The 21,753-nt window shown below is 42.8% G+C and overlaps 1 protein-coding gene across 6 annotated transcripts in view; it reads right to left on the bottom strand.

Moving 5' to 3' along the window:
- Positions 1-21,753, bottom strand: part of LOC112396238 (zinc finger protein 84) — a 95,339-nt gene that overhangs the window by 20,793 nt on the left and 52,793 nt on the right. For 5 of the 6 annotated variants that reach the window (XM_024739894.1, XM_024739896.1, XM_024739893.1 and 2 more), the window contains 3 exons: positions 13,691-13,817; positions 12,783-12,878; positions 8,506-10,975 (listed from right to left, as the gene is read on the bottom strand). In XM_024739894.1, coding sequence (XP_024595662.1) covers positions 8,991-10,975; positions 12,783-12,878; positions 13,691-13,817 — 2,208 coding nt within the window. In that variant the 3' untranslated portion in view covers positions 8,506-8,990. Of the gene's footprint in view, positions 10,976-12,782; positions 12,879-13,690; positions 13,818-21,753 lie in introns of those variants that run through there. The other variant, XM_024739901.1, reaches the window with a different exon arrangement.

The following is a 21,753-nucleotide window of genomic DNA, read 5'->3' as shown; positions in this document are numbered from 1 at the left end:
CCAATGACAGGGTCTATCCTCAAGGATATCCAGCTTCTATACTTTTTATTACAAAGATAAGACCTTCATAAGCTGTCCCTTTATTTTGGACCTTAAGATCCCATGATCAGTTAACCACTTCCAAAGGTCTCTATAGGTCCAGCAATTCTGACTACCATCATAGCCTGAACCCACTGCAGTTATAAGAGGGGTGGGACAGGGGAGCAGCCATTAGCGAATGACCGTAACGGAGAGACCCTTAGCTCGGGACCGTCAGCCTGGCGGTTCGAGGTCCCACTGGGCCAACAGTCAGACGCGCAGGGGTCCTGGGTCAGAGAGTGCAGTGAGAGGTGGATCGCAGCCTTCTCCCCAGGGCTCTCCAGGTCCTCCAGCCTTGGGGCTGGTGGGTGAGCTGAGGGCCAGCTTGGTCCTCGGTGATGATGGCTGGGCAGGGTCTGGGGACCTGGCCCTGAGGGCGCCACCAGCTGAGATCTGCCTCTTCAGCCGGGCCTGGGTACCGGCGGGACGACCCAGACCGGGTGCTGGACAAGCACGCCAGGGCAGGGTGACCAGCCCGTGCAGGGACCCTCTGCTCACAGGCAGGATCTGGACCTTGGGGGCGAAAGTCAAGCCTTGGGACTTTGAACAAGTAAACGAGGGGAAATGATGTTGCTTTGCTCGTGGGATTTGTTAAGTGTTAAAAGCCGCCAGGAGGCTTAGAAACAGAACAGAGACTAGCTAGCTTCTGTTTTGTTAGAAGCTTACAGGGACATCATGACCTGCCGGTGACCTGACCTCAAGAACAAAGGATCTGACACCAAGTCTGCAACAGCTACCCAGGCCCCTCCCTCACCTTTCCTGTAAAAGGGCTTTGGGGAAAGCTTTCCAGGAGTTCAGGGTTTTTAAGGCATGAGCCACCCGTCCCTTGCTTGGCCCTGCAATATACCTTCCTCTGCTCCAAATTCTGACGTTTTGTTATTGTTTGGCCTCACTGTGCTGTCGGGTACATGGACTTACGTTTGGTGACACAGTAACCATGCCCACCTGGCTTCTCAAAACTAAATTCTGCTACCAGGACTGCTCCCTCGCAGACTCCTACACTCCCCTCTGATAGCAGTGGTCTCACGTCAGCGGCAGCATCTTCCCTCTTCACCCTTAGCCGATAAGCACATTTTCTTGTATAAGATTCAATTTATCAAAAATTCTAGACCTGGCATAACGTTAAAGCAAGCAGATCCGTGGTTAGGTCTGGTATGGGGGGCAGTTTGGAAAACAAGCACATTTTGTTATAGGATGCTGGGCCTCCCATCTCCCCGTAGTGTCTCAGTGTCCGGGTAAAAGAAGTGTCTTCTGGTCCCTCTTGGGGGTCAAAATTGGAGGAATTGGTGAGTGCATTACTCATGATAAATCTAGATCAACAATCATATTTCTTTAAATACTTTTGCCAAGGAATTTCTGCTGCCTTAGGATTGGCCTCTGCCATGTCCAGCTTTCAGCTAATTAACTGAACAGAAACAAAGGTACTGACAGATCAACGAAATCAAAATCTTGTTCACTGTAAAAGCTAATAAATAAACTTCCGCCAAGATGGAACAAGAATAAAAGGGAATTCACAAATATTATTAATGAAAAATTCAGAACTTCCCTGGTGGCACAGTGGTTGAGAATCCGCCTGCCAGTGTAGGGGACACGGGTTCAATCTCTGGTCCAGGAAGATTCCACATGCCGCAGAGCAACTAAGCCCGTGCGCCACAACTACTGAGCCTGTGCTCTAGAGCCCATGAGCCACAACTACTGAGCCCACGTGCCGCAACTACTGAAGCCCACACGCCTAGGGCCCGTGCTCCGCAACAAAAGAAGCCACCGCAGTGAGAACTTCACGCACCGCAATGAACAGTAGCCCCTGCTCACCGCAGGTAGAGAAAATCTGTGTGCAGCAACAAAGATCCAAAGCAGCCAAAAAAAAAAGAGGAATTTTTCAAAAAGAAAAATCAACATAACTAGATACAGAGATTCCAAAATTAGTAAGAAAATACCTATAACTTGATGTCAATAAATGTGTAAATGACTAGAAAACCAGCCTCCCCAAACTTCCTGAATAATCTATAAGGTAGCGTGCAGCAAAGTGAGCCCTATGCTACCCTTGGGGCAAGTTGCTAACCGTTCACAGGGCATCGCCCAGCCTCTGGGGTGCGTGTAGGGAATCAGGTCCCCAGGCTGCTGGCCACCTCATGTGCATCCTGCTTGACTGGAGTGATTTCACTGCCTCAGTGGAACACGCTGATGTTCTATGCACGTCCAGATAGTCTGGGTCTCTTCAGACTATATTATGACAGCCCTGGGATAAAACTGTGAATGTGTACTGCTGTCTGCTCCACGGTAATGCAAACATTTTCTGATCCTTTTTCCTGAGCAGGATAAAAAGAGTGCTCTTGTCAAATCAAAGGCTGCATGCCATGTACCCAAGGGCACGTAAATCTGCTATAGAAACAAGGCCATGTGTGCACGTTGGACCACGACTTGGCTATGGTCTAGCCTAGTGTTTAGCCTATAGCCATTCTCTAGGATACATCGGGCTTCTACCCGGGCTATGCTACCGAACCAAACAGGGACATGATAGGGACACGCCCCCAGGCACCCTTCAGGTCTTTAAGAACAGCACTAATCTCTGCCACCCTCTCTCTCAGCCCCTACCTGGAAGGCAGTAGTGTTGTTGTTTTTTTAAATAAATTTATTTATTTTGGCTGAGTTAGGTCTTCGTTGCTGCACGTGGGCTTTCTCTAGTTGCTGTGAGTGGGGGCTACTCTTCGTTGCGGTACGCGGGCTTCTCATTGTGGTGGCTTATCTTGTTGTGGAGCACGGGCTCTAGGCACGTGGGCTTCAGTAGTTGTGGCATGCGTGCTCAGTACTTGTGGCTTGCGGGCTTTAGAGCACAGGCTCAGTAGTTGTGGCTCGCGGGCTCTAGAGCACAGGCTCAGTAGTTGTGGCTCGCGGGCTCTAGAGCACGGGCTCAGTAGTTGTGGAGCACATGCTTAGTTGCTCTACGGCACGTGGGATCTTCCTGGACCAGGGTTCAAACCCGTATCCCCTGCGTCGGCAGGAGGATTCTTAACCACTGCGCCACCAGGGAAGTCCCAGTATTGTTTTTATTTACTATCTTATCTGGGGAGTAAGTTTCAGAGCCATCCATCTGGCCTTCCCCACCACGGTGGCCCTTAACCAAAGGCCAGGGATCCAATGCAAGGGTTACTCTAATTGCCAAGAATGTCCACCCCATCCAACAGCACAGAGCCTCTCTCACCATGGCTGATTTGGCCACTACAGAGTGTCTAAAATAAGAGACCAAGACTGAGCCCCAGTACAGCACCATTCCTTGGGGAGACCAACTGGCACTTGACTATGCTGACCCTCAAAAGGCTGGTGTGTTTCTCACAGGAGAGACACATATTCCAGGTATGTGTTTTCTTTCCTGCCCACAGGGCCTCAGCCAGCACCACTATCCAGAGGCTTATGAAATGTCTGATCAGCCAGTATGGGATCCCACATACGCTGCATCAGACCAGAGGACCCACTTTGCAGCCAAAGGGTGTGCGAGACTATGCCCAGCACAAAAGGACCCACTGGGTGCACCCTGTAGCTGCTTGTGCAAGAGAGCTTTGGAACAGCCTAGTGAAAGCACAGCTGAAGCCCCAGCTCAGAAGCAATATTCTGTCAGGACAGGGTGCCACCATTCAAAGTGCAGCCTATGAACTGGACAAAAGCCCTTTATATGGTGCTGTGTCCTCAAAGTAGAAGAACCCATGGGTCTGGGTGCTGAAGTGAGGGTAGGCCTCACCTACCACCGCTACCAACGACCCTCCAGGGGCCTTTGTGCTTCCAGTACTGTCCACTCCGGGCTCTGCAGTTAGAGGTCTTGAACCCCAAAAGGGACACACTTTTCACAGGGACAGAGCATCTTCCACTTAATTATAAGAAGCCCATGACCAACCTGGGGACTGTGTGCCTGTACCCAGGGGCCATCAGGTGAGTGAAGCCGTGGTCTCTGCAGGGGTGTCTGACACACCATGGGGAGAACAGGCTGCTGCTACAGCTGGGCCAAGAGGAGTCTGAGTGGACTCGGGTGACCCACCGAAGGGCTTCTTGGGGCTTCCTTGCCCACTTGTGACGGTACCTGGAGAAACTCAGCAGCTGGGATCTGAGAAGGGCACGGTGACCAGGCCTCAGATGCCCCTCAGATTCTCGAGGACCTGGCTCATGCTGACGCCAGCATGGGTTGCAGCCGTGTGAGAATCTGGAATGGGTAACAGATGAGAGGAAACAACTGCAACAGGAGAGCTGTAGTTTGTCCTGATCTCCCTTTTGTTCGTCTCTCTTTAGACACGCCCAGCACTGGGAAGGGATGCTCTGTGCGGTCATGGAGATACACCACCCAGGTCCCTCTTCAGGGAACGACCTTCTGCCCAGCGGCAGGGACGCCTCCCCCCTCGCCAGTGCATCCAGAGTTGGCCCCAGGGGGGAAAGAGCCGCTTCACCTGAGGTCACTCCCTTCCCAGGGCAGCCTGCCTCTGCTGACTGACCACTCAGGGCTGTAAGGGCCGGAGCATCCTGGCCAAATGTGAGATGCTCTTACAAGCGATGCTTGCTTCAGCGCCCCCGCTGGCCTGGCCAAGGTCTCCACAACCTGCAGTGCAGTGTCACTTCTTTCTCTGACGAATCCTTTCCTTTTTATTCTCCCATCACTTCATGTTGATCCTCAATAAACATCTTGCACCCCAAACTTCATATCTGCTTCCAGAAGCCCCAACTTACAACACGGCCTGACCTCGCTGTTAGTTGGGTTGTAACAAACACAACTTGAACCAGCTGAAGAAAACATGGGGATTTATTAGAAGGATGTTTGGGATATCTCACAGAACAATCCAACAACCAAGGCAGGAAAAAGGGCAGAGATGAACCCGGACATCAAGACAAGAACCAGATCCTGGGGCGCAGCCAGGGTGCTCATGACTTTGCTTCCATGGTGACTTCACTCTTCTCTCTCATTGCAGACTACACTTCCCCATGTGGTAGAAAACACAGCCAATGACACCACCCACATTTATGTACTAAAGCTTCAGTTGCTAAAATTATACAAACAAGATAGTCCCAGCTCTCCAGAAGCTTTCTCATGGAAAAGATAAAACATGCAATGATAATATCACCAGTGACAAGTACATGTACAGGTTCACATATGCTGAATAGGCGTTAACAAGTAACAAGGGCATTTCACTGGCAGTAGATTTGCAAAAAGCATACGATGAGATTGTAGAAATCTCAAGGAACTGCGAATAGTTCAAGAAAGCCAGAAAACTACTGTGTAAGAGGAAAGATAAAGTATTCGGAAATGACGGGTAAAGTCCTCACGTGCCACAGGATATTACACCTCCAGCCCACAATTAGCCACACGACACTTCAGCACAGGAGTATAAGATCAGAATTGCATCTTAAAATAACTACTATGTATAATTGCGAAAAACGGACTAAAAAAGGATGAAAGTAAAGGGGCAAAAAATATGCATACAGCTGCAAGGGTCATGGTTGAGTTAGTTTATCAGCATGTAGGCCAGGACTAGGTGCTCAACATCTGAAAGCTTGTTGGTACCATGTTTGTAGACTAACAAACTCACTGAAATTGACATCCTGGGCACATATTGCTGGAATAAATGACCAAATGACTGAGGTCTCAAGTGTAGGATCCAAATGTCTATGAATGTATATTCTGCTATGTAATACAGGTATTGGTAGATAAATCTGGTATTCTTTAGGTTCATTTTATTTCGGGGCTCTGCAAGTGCTGTTCTTGAAACCAAAATATCAGGAACACATGGACCCATACAGATAACTGTCAGAAGATATCAAAGCCCACAAAGAAAGGCTGAACACAAGGCAGTCCTGAGACAGGTCTCAAAATTCACAGACGGGACCTCCAGAAGATCCATTACTTAGTAAAAGGGATACAACAGAAACTGTGCTCTGCAGGATCGTCCCCAGGCCAGTGGAGGGAACTGGGTGGTGAAAGAGGAAAGGAAAGGAGATGCTCCCCCTCACGTATTCAATCTCACTGTAATTTATTGTGCTTCATGAAACTGCAAGTAAATCCAGTCTAACTTTAAAAGTGGCTTTCCTCTTGATGTGGAGTTTGTGGTAAGACTCAATGACAGGAAATGTGGAGACACATTTTTTTGTGGTTTACCAAGGTAATTTTAAAACACGACACTAAGAATCTCCAATTTCAGAATCAGAGCCCTCTTGTGACTTCAGAAGAGAGAGCTCCCAGTGAATTCTACACAACACATCTGAGTCTCCACCTCAGGTACTTTGATAAACAAAACCTCTGCTGCCAGCATCAGCCCTCCTGATGACTAACAACAGACCCTTAGAAAACACATTTGCTCTTGGGATTCAATCAAGAGGCTAGTGCTGAAGTTCCATCAACTCGTAAAGGAAGTTCTAAGCTTAAGTATTTAGTAGTTAACAGAATAATCTAGAATAGGAGTGAGCAAAATAAGAAAGTTTTTAGACAACAGACTCCTGAGCTCAATCCAAGACCTAACGAATCAACCTCTAGGCTGAGGAAAGAGACCCAGGATAGATGGAAAGGAAAAAATGGAAAAAAACACAAAGTAAGACACCACAGTGTAACTACTTGTTCCCCCACCTGGTAAAATGACCTTCAGGTATTAGGGAGAAAAGTAGGAAGTCCATAAATTTAAGTATGAATAAAAATTTGGGAAATGGGACTTTTAAAAATTACCATGTGGAAAAAAAGGATAATCTGGCTGTTGAAATTCTGGAACAATGGTTCACAAAATTATTATCATTTATTAAAAGTCCCAATTTTCCAACCATGATGTAAAATTGGTAATTAGAGGGAAAAATACGCTAGAATCAAAGGTACCATACACCACACTGATAAACCAACTTATGCATGAGAGACGGCCTGATTTTTACAAGTTTGGAAACAAGGCCAATCCTGGACTTTTCTGAATTTCACCATCACACAAAAAATACAGTTGACTTTGTCAAGCAACATTATAGAGATTACTACAAAATTCTAAGTAAGCTCAGGAATATTTCATGCATTTTCAAAAGGAACCACACTTATAGCAATGGTAACTTTCCCGTGTGCATGATGTAACAGGTGAAAGGCCGGTGAAACACAAATATTTCAAATGATGAAATAATAAAAAACCTGTTTCCTAATACTTGTCCACTAATCACAGAAATCTGCAGGAAGGCAAAATAGGCTTCCTTGAATATGTCAAAGATATACTTCTCACCACAAAATTCTCAAATAACTGGTTTCTGCATCTAATTTTTTTACAAGATATTTTACAGAACACAAAAAACATAATAGCAGCACAAAGTATCCATGCTATTTCATCACAGTAGGTTAAAATACAAGTTGTACTTGGGTGACATGGCACTTACAATACCAGGGGGCACCGCACTCTGTGAGGAGAGGGTCCCACCGTTTAGGGTGAGCGCAGAGTCCACACACCTCCTCTCCTCTGCTCACGAGTCACTTGTGCTGTTCTATAGTTCTGCCCTTGAATACTTGTTAACCAGGTTTTTGTATAAACTGCTTCTCAGACTCGGGATGCAAAAGACTTTATATAATGTTGGCTTTTGTTACTAAAGAGAAAGGTCAGTAACAACAATAGATGCTTTTATAAACCAACAAATCATAAGGAAAAGGAAATGTGGTGATACTACCCATGCTACTTACTGAACAACAAGACATGTATGAGTTACCATTTTTATAGTAACATTAAAATAGAAAAACCAGTGGTATGTGGTGTGTCTTAAAAGACATCAGAGGCACTACAAGGCATGTGCATCTCATGCTCCCAATTACATTACCATACACAATTCCTAAATACAAAACACGTTATGTGACACAGGAAAATAAGCCACAATTACATACCACTGAGAAATTTCTCATTTAGATATTCCAGTGACTCAATTTAGTCACGTATTTTCAAAAACATACTTCTGCCTAAATATCATTTAGAATTGGGTATTTTTGGTACCCATGTCTATAAAGAATGCATGGCTTTCCATTATAGCATTATTTCTAGGGGCACATATTCCTAATGTTTTTAAATTGTTAGGTTTACCCACAGAATACAATATGGTGGGGTTACTTGCTGAAGATTGTCCCATATTTAGTATTTTCATCGATTTTCATTCCTGAGGGCATCTTTTTGTGTACAATGAGCTTCATTTCTTTTTTTTTTTTTTTTTTTTAATTAACTAATGCCGCAATTTATATTTAGGTCCACTCTTTGTGAACCTTATACAGTCCTATGGAGTTGTTATTGTTGTTTTGTTTTTTGGGGGGTTTTTTTTGCGGTACGCGGGCCTCTCACTGTTGTGGCCTCTCCCGTTGCAGAGCACAGGCTCCGGACGCGCAGACTCAGCGGCCATGGCTCACGGGCCCAGCCGCTCCGCGGCATGTGGGATCTTCCTGGACTGGGGCACGAACCCGTGTCCCCTGCATCGGCAGGTGGACTCTCAACCACTGTGCCACCAGGGAAGCCCCCGAGCTTCATTTCTTGATGAAAATATTACCTCACTTGCTGTGTTCATAAAGTTTTCCTTAACTCACTGGACTAGGATTCATTCCCAGTGGGAATGTTTCTGACAGCTAATGAGATCTGATCTCTGGAAGCCTTCCTGATATTCACAGCATTCTTCTTTGCTGTTAGTTCTCTGCTGTGTAAGGTTTGAGTATGGTTTGAAAGGTTTTTAAAATCCACTGCATTTCATAGGGTCATTCTTCTCTATGCATTTTTAACACGTAATAATAAACACGTTAATCTGCTGAACCTCACTTAGAGTCCTTACCCTAAACGGGGACTCAGACACGTAACATGATGCGACTATTACCTGGAAGATTTACCATAACTGCATCCTCTGAAGTACAATGCAGTTAAGATCTCTGTCAAAGACTAGTGTTAATGCCATTCCTAGGACTTCTTTACTGTATGAGTTCTCCGATGATTAATGAGCTGTGACTTTTGGGAGAAGGCTTTCCCACATTCGCTACATTGATAAGGTTTCTCTCCGGTATGAATTCTCTGATGATTAACAAGCTGTGACTTCTGAGAGAAGGCCTTCCTACATTCACTGCAACCATAGGGTTTCTCTCCTGTGTGGGTTCTCTGATGTGGTATGAGGTGCGACTTCCGAGAGAAGGCTTTGCCACAGTCGCTGCACTCAAAGGGCTTCTCTCCTGTATGTGTCCTTTGATGATTGATGAGACTTGACTTCTCCCTGAAGGCTTTCCTACATTCACTGCACTCATAAGGTTTTTCTCCTGTATGAGTTCTCTGATGTCTAATTAGTTCTGATTTCTCAAAGAAAGCTTTCTGACAAAGACTGCATCCATAAGGTTTCTCTCCCGTGTGAATTCTCTGGTGAGTGTTGAGCTGTGACTTCTGGGAGAAGGCTTTTTCACAATCCCTGCATTCATAAGGTTTTTCTCCTGTGTGTGTTCTCTGATGAGTTGCCAGACTTGACTTCTCGCCAAAGGCTCTCCCACACTCACTGCATTCATAGGGTTTCTCTCCTGTGTGAGTCCTCTGATGTGAAATGAGATGTGACTTCTGACAAAAGGCTTTCCCACACTCACTGCACACATAGGGTTTCTCTCCTGTATGAATTCTCTGATGATTAGTGAGGCTTAATTTTTCACTGAAAGCCTTCCCACATTCACTGCATTCATAGGGTTTTTCACCTGTGTGAGTTCTCTGATGTCTGACAAGCTGGGATTTCCTACTGAAGGCCTTCCCGCATTTAGTGCATACAAAGGGTTTCTCTCCAGTGTGTGTCATCTGATGTGATAAGAGGTGTGACTTCTGGGAGAAGGCTTTCCCACACTGGACACACCCATGAGGCTTCTCTCCTGTATGTGTTCTCTGATGGTTAATGAGACTGGACCTCTCTCTGAAGGCTTTCTGACACTCACTGCATTCATAGGGTTTCTCTCCAGTATGAATTGTCTGATGTCTAATGAGCTCTGATTTCTCAAAGAAGGCTTTTCTACAATCGCTACATCCATAGGGTTTTGTTCCTGTGTGGGTCCTGTGATGTGTGATAAGCTGTGATTTCCTGCTGAAGGCTTTCCCACATTCTCTGCATTCAAAAGGTTTCTCTCCTGTGTGAGTCCTCTGATGATTGATGAGATTTGACTTTTCACTAAAGGCTCTCCCACATTCAGTGCATCCATAGGGCTTCTCTCCTGTGTGTGTCCTCCAGTGTGATATGAGGTGTGACTTCCGGGAGAAGGCTTTCCCACACTCACCACATTCATACGGTTTCTCTCCTGTATGTGTCCTCTGATGGGATGTCAGCTGTGACTTCTGGGAGAAGGCTTTCCCACACTGGCTACAACTGTAAGGTTTCTCTCCTGTGTGCGTTCTGTGATGTGTAATGAACTGTGACTTCTGGGGAAAGGTTCTGCCACATTTACCACAGCCATAGGCTATTTCTCTTATGTGTCTGCTCTGATGTTTAATGAGACTTGATTTCTTACTGAAGCGTTTCCTACATTCACTGCATTCATAGAGCTTCTCCCCTAAACGGGTTCTGTGATATATGATAATCTGTGACTTCTTACAGCTAGCTTTATCATACTTATCACATTCATAGTATTTTAACCAAGTATCAGTTTCCTCAGTCTTGGTATGGAGAAACAATTTATCAAATACATTTAAGTCAGCTGGTTCTGTTTTTCCATAATCTGCTTTTGGAATAAGTAAATCTATATGATGTTTTAAAATTAATCCACCTATATCACCTTCACTGTTTGATTTCCTTAAAGGAACAAAGTTCATGCTCAGATTGAAATTTTTTCCAAGTGCATCACATTCTTGATCTTGTTTCATATTTTTAAGCTTCTCTTGGTTATCCTTGTGCCAAGTGATGTGACCATTTACTTGCAAGACTTGTTCTAGGAAAAAAAAAACCCTGTGAACCCTTCTATAGTTATGCTTACTGAATAAAACCTAGAAATGCTATCTGAGGGAATAAATGCCTTTTAAAGCTTAGTTTCCCAGTCTGAATACAATGTCTATCCTCTAGGTACTGAAAAAAATTTAAATGCTGTAAACAAGAACAGAAAGCAGACAGTAGATTGAATAGAGTCAACCACCAACTTGGGGGGAAGGAGGAAACAGCTGAACAGGCCACATGGGCTTGCTCCGTGGGTCCTCAGCCTCACCTACTCCCTCAGCTACACTCAGAGGACACTGCAGCTCGGGCTGACTGTGGGGCCCACCCCAGGTGCCCACATCTCTTCACCAAGACCTTCCGTGGGCTGCAAGTGCACATCTGGGCCGTGTGCAGGCATGCTAGACACTCTGGAGCCCTAATGATCCCTGCAGCAGTGCTCAGTCACTGAGAGACAGGAGGGTTACGGTGATACCAGCTTCCTGGTCCTTCAGAGGGTTCCCAGCAGCACACCCTTTGTGCATTCCTTCCCCGCCCCATCTCACTTCCTCTTCTCCCACTAACACTGTGGGGTCACAGCCCCACTAAGTTCTTGCACTCAGATAAGTATCTCAGGGTCTGTTTTTGAGGGACCTTGAAGTAAGTCAATATCACAGCGGGGAAAGAGGAGGGAGGTCCAGCTGATCAGAGCACTGCTGGATGCTTGGTGGTGCCACATAAGACAACTTGCAAAAGGAGATGAGAACCTGGATCTATCTAGCAATTTGGGAAGTTCAAGATTAGGCCCAGTTTTAAGTGGGAATAGAGAAGCCTTTAAAAAGATGTTTTCCAAAGGGCAAAAAACTTAAATAATAAGAAAACATGTTAGGAAGAGATAATTCCAGGTACTCCATGGTGTCTAAGCCCCAGAAAAAGCACACCGGAACCTAATTTAAAAAGGGAAGATGGGACTTCCTTGGTGGCACAGTGGTTAAGAATCTGTCTGCCAGTGCACGGGACACGGGTTTGAGCCCTGGTCTGGGAAGATCCCACATGCCATGGGATCAACTAAGCAACTAAGTCTGTGCACCACAACTCCTGAGCCTTCGAGCCACAACTACTGAGCCCACATGTCACAACTACTGAAGCCTGCGCACCTAGAGCCCGTGCTCCGTAACAAGAGAAGCCACCACAATGAGAAGCCTGTGCACTGCGACGAAGAGAAGCCCCTCCCTCTCCGCAACTAGAGAAAGCCCACGTGCAGCAATGAAGACCCAATGCAGCCAAAAATAAACAAATAAATAAATTTGTTTAAAAATTTAAAAAAATAAAAAAAAATGATTGTGCTACATTCCTTTAAAAAAAAAAAGGGAAGAAATGGACCAATGGTTTGGGAGGAACGAAAATCCATTTTCTGACAATGAGACTGAAGAGAGAGCGCTTCATGCCAGAGATGCCCAAAGTGAGGGAAAATAAAGCCCTGATGGACAAGCACAGGTGTCTCTGATCACAGAAGGAGGGAGGACAAAAGAGGCTTAACCACATCAGGGGACAGAACACCTAACGAGAAGTCAAAGTCCCAGATGTGACAGACAGGGAATAACATCATGGCCCAGACCAGCTGGAAATATTTCACTTCAAGCTATGAGCAAAGAAGCCACATGTAAATGTGCTTTACCTGAGTAGCTCACATCAACTGTTCTGAATCGCCATCAAAGGTTGGAGATTTTGAGAAGAGCTCTCTAAGGCACGTTTCAAAGATACTGACCCGTACCCAGCTGAGACTGAACTTCCACCTTCTCCCCTCGGTCTGGTCCTCAAACACTCACCTGAAGAGTCTGAACCTGGAATTTCTCCATCTCCTGTCCACGGCTCTTCTCCGTGCTCCAACTTGAGGATGACACCAGGTTTCATAACTTCATACCCTGTTCAGGGGAAATGACAAAGGCCTTGGCCCCCACTGCTTGACATCTGGGGCCTCTGAAGAATGAGCAAGGGTTGGCATTAGTTGACCCAGTGAAGCCACCCATCTGAATACCAACAGAGTAAGTAATTCTCAGAGGAAAGGTAATGGTCTTCCCAGTGGCTAATAAGGTCTAAGAATCTTTGACTTCTATAATTCAAGTCCAAAACCATACACCATTCAGAGACTCTGTAGCTGGTCTGCCTGGGTTCAAATCCGGGCTCTTTCATTTACTAGCTGTCAGTCCTTGCGAAAGTTACTTAACCTCTTTTGCCTCAATTTCCTCATTAGAATAAAAGAAAGAAAACAAGGAAAGTAACACACCTGCCACATAGGATTGCTCTTATGATTAAGTGAGCCAATATACGCACGATATGTGAAATACAGTTAATTACATGTTTCAGGAGTTACCACTACCACTGTTACTATTAACTTCAGAGGCTGCACAATGAAATTAAGACTTCATTACTGGAAGGTGAGATCCAAATACTTTCCCTGGAGTCACAGTCCAAGAACTTTGATCTCCTAAATTTAGGTCCAAAATCATTAAAAGATTTGGAGGTCCCAGAGCTCTCAGCAGCTAAAAAAGAAGAAGCAGGTACTAGACACAATATGAGGTCCTCTGGGCAAGTTTGCTTTTTTTTTCTTTCCTTTTTTTGGCCACACTCACGGCTTGCAGGATCTTAGTTTCCCAAACAGGGATCAAACTTTTGCCCCCTGCAGTCGAAGCACAGAGTCCTAACTGCTGGACTGCCAGGGAGTTTCTTCTCTTACCTAGTGACACGAGGCTGCTATAGTTCTCCAACATGACATCCTTGTATAAGTCCTTCTGACAGGGGGCCAGTAGTTGCCATTCCTTCTGGGTGAAGTCCACAGATAAATCTTCAAATGAGAACGACCCCTGTAAGAGCACAATCCCAGCGAATCAGAAGCAGCTTTCACTAGGTGATGTGGGAAAGAAGTACCAGAGCTTGAGCACATCATTCTCACCAAGGCAAGTTACAGAATGTCTACTGGGTCCCTATTTTTGCACTCTTATTTTGTGAGATAAAATGTCATTATGCATTCTTTCATCCTTCCACTTACATGAGAACTGAAATACACGACTTTAAATCTTCCAAACCACCAACAAAATATTTACTGAACCTCAAATCTGACACCAGAAGAGATGGCAGTGAAAGACAGATAATAAAATAGTATCCTAAGAAACTGCTCAGTTTGTAGACAGCTGCAAACATGTACACTTATAAATAAAAGAAACTGCTTTAAGAGCTGAGACAGAAAGACAGGGAGAGCATGACATGGGTCAGGAGCAGGGAGCATGGCACTCCACTTGTGGTCACATCAGCCTCTATTGAAGAGGTGAAGCTTGAAATGAGTTTTAGGAAATTAGTAGTGCTTTCTACAGAAGAGGAGATGCAAAAGCATTCTGAGAGACAGCAACTCCAATATGGGGCCCCGCACTGCTGGGGCTGAGGTGATACAAACAGTTCAGTCAGACAAGGTCACAAGGCGTGGGGTAGTGACTGGACTGCAGGCCACAGTGGAGGCAGGGCAGACGTGGTGACCACACCACCTTCTTGCTGCTGACAGTTAGCCACTAGAGCTTTTACAGGATGGAAGTGATACAACCAAATTTAACTTTTAGAAAGGTATCTGGATTTTAGATCAAGATGGATTTCTGTCCCAAAGTCTCCTAAGATGACAAGAAAGCACAAACACTCTTTTAAAAATCCAGAATACCATCAGAAAATAAGAAACAGCACACCACAGACTTTGAGAGTAGCAAGGGAATCTGAAAGATAGTCCATAGAAAGTATCCATTTTGAGCAACCAAGAGAGAAAAACTTGAGAATGGAAAGAGCTCAGGTCACTGCAAGACAAAGCAAATGCATGTCATGGGAGTCCCAGAAAGAGAAAAGAAAGAGCATGGTGAAAAAAAAGTTTCAAGAAATGGGCTAAACGAGGCTAAATCCTCCCCCAAATTTGGCAAAAGATATAAGCCTGCAAATTCAACAAGCTCAGTGAACCCCCCAACTGGATAAACAAAGAAATCCATGACCAATCACATCACAACCAAACTGCTACAAGATGAAGACAAAATCACATCACTTATAGGGAACAGTGATTCAAATGACTGCAAATGTCTTATTAAATAGCAGAGGCCAGAAGGAAGTGCTTTAAGGAAAGACCTGCTAAGCCACAATTCTGTAGCCAGCTTAAATATTCATCAGGAATAGTATGACAGGGACTTCCCTGGTGGTGCAGGGGTTAAGAATCCACCTGCCAATGCAAGGGATGTGGGTTCAATCCCTGGTCCAGGAAGATCCCACATGTCATGTAGCAACTAAGCCCATGCGCCACAACTACTGAGCCTGAGCTCTAGAGCCTGCAAGCCACAACTACTGAGCCCATGTGCCACAACTACTGAGCCCGTGTGCCTCAACTACTGAAGCCCGAGCACCTACAGCCCGTACTCCACAAGAGAAGCCACCGCAATGAGAAGCCTGCACTCCGCAATGAAGAGAAGCCCCCACTTACCACAACTAGAGAAAGCCTGTGTGCAGCAACGAAGACCCAATGCAGCCAAAAATAAATAAAGTAAAATAAATAAATTTATATTAAGAAAAAGGAATAGTGTGATAATACTTTCTTATGAAGAAAAACTAAGAGAATTCAAGGGTAGCAGACTTGCTCTAAAAGATTTACTAATGGAAAATCTTCAGATGGACATGATACCAGAAGGCAACTTAAAAAAATCGAGAAGAAAGAACAGAAATGGCAAATATATGGGCAAATAAAATACACTATTCTCCTTTTCAGTTCTTTAAATGTTTCATGGTTGACAGCAAAAATCGTAATGTTTTCTGATGGAGTTTTCAGTGTATGCAGGTGTAACTGTGTAACACAGTTACGATATAAAGGAAAGAGGGTGAGGGGCCTAGACAGTGGTGAGGTTTCTACATTCCTATTGAAGTGGCAAAATAAAATTTAAAACTTTGCACTTCAACCAACGTAATTGAAAAATGAAATGACAAGCCACAGACTGAAAACAATTATTTGTAGATCCTATTTCTGATAAAGAACTTGACCCAAGAGCTTATTTTAAAAACTCAATAATAAAAGATAAGTAACCCAATTAAAAAAGAGGCAGAATATTTGAATACATTTTAATACAGAAGATACAGAAATGGCTAATATGCACATGAAATGATGACCAACATCATTACTTATTAAGGAAATGCATATTAACACCACAATGAGACACGACTTCATGTTCACTAGAATGACTATAATCAAAAAGACACAATAACAAGTGTTCAAAAAGTTGTGGAGAAACTGGAACTTCATACTGGGAGAAATATAAAACGTTCAGACACTGGAACTGTGGCAACTTCTTTAGAAGTTAAATATAATTTTACCATACAACCCAGCAATTACACTCTTAGGTATGTACCCAAGACAAATAGATACATGCTCATACAAAAACTTGTACATGATCCCAGAGGAGAAGAGAGAGGACCTGAGAAAATATTTGAAAAGATAACAGCTGAAAATGTCCCTAACCTGGGAAAAGAAACAGTCACCTAAGCCAAGAAGTGCAGAGAGTCCCATACAGGATTAACCCAAAAAGGGACACACCAAGACACACTGTAATCAAACTGACAAAAAATAAAGATGAAGAGAGAATATTAAAAGCATTAAGGGAAAAGCAACAAATAACATACAAGGGAACTCCCATAAGACTATGAGCTGATTTTTCAGCAGGCCAGATTTTTCAGCAGGCTATATATGGCACGATATATTTAAAGTGATGAAAGGGAAAAACCTACAAACAAGAATACTCTACCCAGCAACACTCTTGTTCAGATTTGATGGAGAAATCAAAAGCTTCACAAACAAAAGCTAAAAGAATTCAGCCCCACCAAACCAGCTTTACAACAAATGTAAAAGGAACATTTTTAGGTGAAAAAGAAATGGTTACAACTAGAAGAAAATTGTCAAACAAAAAAGCTCACCAGTAAAGGCAAACACACAGTAAAGGGAGGAAATCATCTACACACAAAGCTAGTAGGAAGGTTAAAATACAAAAGTAGTAAAATCATTTATATCCACAACAAGCAGTTAAAGGATACATAAAACAATTAGATGTAAAATATGATATCAACAACAGTAATCGTGAGGGAAGGAGAATACAAATGCAGGGTGGGGTTTTTTTTGCGGTACATGGGCCTCTCACTGTTGTGGCCTATCCCATTGTGGAGCACAGGCTCCGGACGCGCAGTCTCAGCGGCTATCGCTCACGGGCCCAGCCGCTCCACGGCATGTGGGATCCTCCCAGACCGGGGCACGAACCCGTGTCCCCTGCATCGGCAGGCGGACTCTCAACCACTGCACCACCAGGGAAGCCCCCAAATGCAGGGTTTTTTAAATGCATTTGAAATTAAAAGATCAGCAACTTAAAACAATCACATATATACACAGTCTGATATACAAAAACCTCATGGTAACTGCAAACCAAAAAATCTATAATAGATACACACACAAAAAAGAAAAAGGAATCCAAGCATAACATTAAAGACAGTCATCAAATCACAGGAGACGAGAACAAAAGAAGGGGAAAAAAAGACCTACAAAAACAAATCCAAAACAATTAACAAAATGGCAATAAGAGCAAACATATTGATAACTACCTTAAGTGTAAATGGATTAAATGCTCCAATCAAAAGGCGCAGAGTGGCTGAATGGATAAAAAAAAAACAAGACCCATATACGTACTGTCTACAAGAGACCCACTTCAGATCTAGAGACACACACAGACTTAAAGTGAGGGGATGAAAAAAGGTATTCCACACAAATGGAAATCAAAAGAAAGCCAGAGTAGTAATACTTATATCAGACAAAATAGACTTTAAAATAAAGACTGTTACAAGAGACAAAAAAGGACATTACATCATGATCAAGGGACCAATCCAAAAAGAAGATATAACAATTGTAAATACATATGCACCTAACATAGGAACACCTCAATATATAATGCAAATATTAACAGACATAAAAGAAGAAATCGACAGTAGCACAACAATAGTAGGGGACTTTAACAGCCCACTTACATCAATGGACAGATCACCTAGACTAAAAAAATCAATAAGGAAACACTGGCCCTAAAGAACACATTAGACCAAATGGATTTAATTGATATATACAGAGCATTCCGTTCAAAAGCAGCAGAATATACAATCTTTTCAAAAGCACGTGGAACATTCTCCAGACTACATGCTAGACCACAAAACAAGCTGGGTAAATTTAAGAAAACTGAAGTCATATCAAGCATCTTTTCCAACCACAATGTTGTTGAGGCTAGAAATCAACTACACGAAAAAAACGGCAAAAAAAAAAAAAGCACGTAAAGGCTAAACAACATGTCACTAAACAATCAACAGATTACTGAACAATTCAAAGAGGAAATGAAAAAATACATAAAGACAAATGAAAATAAAAACACGACAACCCAAAACCTGTGGGATGCAGCAAAAGCAGTTCTAAGAGGGAAGTTTATAATAATACAAGCTTACTTCAGGCAACAAGAAAAATCTCAAATAAACAACCCAATCTTACACCTGAAGTAACTAGAGGAAGAAAACAAAACCCAAAGTTAGTAGAAGGGAAGAAATCATACAGATTAGAGCAGAAATAAAACAGAGACTAAAAAAAAAAAATAGAAAAGATCAACGAAACTAAAAATTGGTTCTTGAAAAGATAAAATTACTCATCAGGAAAAAACGGGAGAGAGCCCAAATCAATAAAATGAGAAATGAAAAAGAAGTTACAACCAACACCATAGAAATACGAAGGATCATAGGCATGTAGGTATATACTACATGCCACTATATACCAATAAAATGGACAACATAGAAGAAATGGACAAATGCTTAGAAAGGTACAATCTCCCAAGAATGAACGAGGAAGAAATAGAAAATATGAACCAACTACCAGTAATGAAATTGAATCAGTAATTTAAAAATTCTCAATAAATAAAAGTCCAGGACCAGATGGCTTCACAGGTGAATTCTATCAAACATTAGAGAAGAGTTAATACCCATCCTTCTGAAACTATTCCAAAAAACCTCAGAGGAAGGAAAACTTCCAAACTCATTCTATGAGACCATGATCACCCAGATACCCAAACCAGACAAAGATGTCACAGAAAAAGAGAATTACAGGCCGATATCACTGATGAACATAGACACAAAAATCCTCAATAAAATACTAGCAAACCAAATCCAACAAAACAGTAAAAGGATCATACAACATGATCAAGGGAGATTTATCCCAGGGATACAAGAATTTTTCAATATCCACAAATCAATGTGATACACCACGTTGACAAATGGAAGAATAAAAACAACATGATCATCTCAACAGACACAGAAAAAACGTTTGATAAAGTTCAACATTCACTTTGATAAAAACTCTCCAAAAAGTGGGCATAGGGGGAACATACCTCAACATAATAAAGGCCATATATGACAAAATCACAGCTAACATCATACTCCATGGTGAAAAGATGAAAGTATCCCCTCTAAGATCAGGAAAAAGACAAGGATGCCCACTCTCACCACTTTTAGTCAACATAGTTTTGGAAGTCTTAGCCACGGCAATCAGAGAAGAAAAAGAAATAAAAGAAATCCAAACTGGAAAAGAAGTAAATCTGTCACTGTTTGTAGAAGACATGATACTATACATAGAAAGTCCTAAAGATGCCTCCAGAAAACTACTAGAACTCATCAATGAATGCAGTAAAGTTGCAGGATACAAAATTAGTACAAAGAAATCTCTTGCATTTCTATATGCTAACAACAAAATATCAGAAAGAGAAATTAAGGAAACAATCCCATTTACCATCACATCACAAATAATAAAATACCTAGAAATAAACCTACCTAAGGAGGTCAAAGACCTGTAATCTGAAAACTATAAGATGCTGATGAAAGAAATTGAAGGTGACATTAACAGATGGAAATATATACCATGTTCTTGCATTGGAGAAGTCAATACTGTTAAAATGACCATACTACCCAAGACAATCTACAGCTTCAATGCAACCCCTATCAAATTAACAGTGGCATTTTTCACAGAACTAAAACAAATTAGTATTAAAATTTGTATGGAAACACAAAAGACCCCAAATAGCCAGTAAAGAATCTTTAACAGAGCTGGACAAATCATGCTCCCTGACTTCAGACTATACTACAAAGCCACAGTAATCAAAAAAGTATGGTACTGGCACAGAAACAGACATATAGATCAATGGAACAAGATAGAAAGTCCAGAAATATACCCACACACTTATGGTCAATTAATCTACAACAAAGGAGGCAAGAATATACAATGGAGAAAAGACAGTCTCTTCAATAAGTGGTGCTAAGAAAACTGGACAATTACATGTAAAGGAATGAAATTAGGTTCTCTAACCATATACAAAAATAAACTCAAAATGTATTAAAGACCTAAATGTGAGACCAGATACTATAACATTCCTACAGGAAAACACAGGCAGAACACTCTTTGACATAAATCACAGCAATATTTTTTTGGATCTGCCTCCTAAAGTAATGCAAATAAAAGCAAAAATAAACAAATTGGACCTAATTAAACGTAAAAGCTTTTGCAGAGCAAAGGAAACCAGAAACAAAATTAAAAACAACCCACTGGGACTTCCCTGGTGGCGCAGTGGTTAAGAATCCTCCTGCCAATGCAGGGGATACGGGTTCAAGCCCTGGTCTGGGAAGATCCCACATGCCACAGAGTAACTAAGCCCGTGTGCCACAACTACCGAGCCTGCTCTCTACAGCCCATGAGCCACAACTACTGAGCCTGTGTGCCACAACTACTGAAGCCCACGCACCTAGAGCCAGTGCTCCACAAGAGAAGCCACTGCAATGAGAAGCCCATGCACTGCAACGAAGAGTAGCCCCCGCTCACTGCAACTACAGAAAGCCTGAGCGCAGCAACTAAGACCCAACACAGCCAAAAATTAATTAATTAAAAAGAAAAAGACAACCTACAGAATGGGAGAAAATATTTGCAATCAATGTGACTGACAAGGGCTTAATTTCCAAAATATACAAACAGCTCATACAGCTCAACATCTGAAAAAAAACAAACACCCCAATCAAAAAATGGGCAGATGACATAAATAGACATTTCTCTAAAGAAGACATACAGCTGGTCAAAAAGCACATGAAAAGATGCTCAAAAAGGCTAATTATTAGAGAAATGCAAAACAAAACTACAGTGAGGTATCACCTCACACCAGTCAGAATGGCCATCATCAGAAAGTCTGCAAAGAGTAAATGGTAGAGAGGGTGTGGAGAAAAGGGAACCCTCTTGCACTGTTGGTGGGAATGTAAATTGGTGCAGCCACTATGGAGAACAGTATGGAGGTTCCTCAAAAAACAGAGTTACCATATGATCCAGCAATCCCACACCTGGGCATATATCTAGAAAAGACGAAAACTCTAATTTGAAAAGATACATGCACCCCTATGTTCACAGCAGCACTATTTACAATAGCTAAGACATGGAAGGAACCTAAATGTTCATCGACAGATGAATGGATAAAGAAGATGTGGTACATATACACACAGTGGCACACTATTCAGCCATAAAAAAGAATGAAATACTGCCATTTGCAGCAACATGGATGGACCTACAGATTATCATGCTGAGTGAAGTCAGTCAGACAGAGAAGGACAAATATATAATATCACTTGTATGTGAATTTAAAAAAAGTAATACAAGTGAACCTATTTACAAAACAGAAATAGACTCAC

This window comes from Neophocaena asiaeorientalis, unplaced genomic scaffold (genome assembly GCF_003031525.2).
Source record: "Neophocaena asiaeorientalis asiaeorientalis breed wild unplaced genomic scaffold, Neophocaena_asiaeorientalis_V1.1 scaffold757, whole genome shotgun sequence".
Lineage (NCBI taxonomy): Eukaryota > Metazoa > Chordata > Mammalia > Artiodactyla > Phocoenidae > Neophocaena > Neophocaena asiaeorientalis.
The sequence above is the reverse complement of the archived record's forward strand: the minus strand, read 5'-3'. Positions and strand labels throughout refer to the sequence as shown.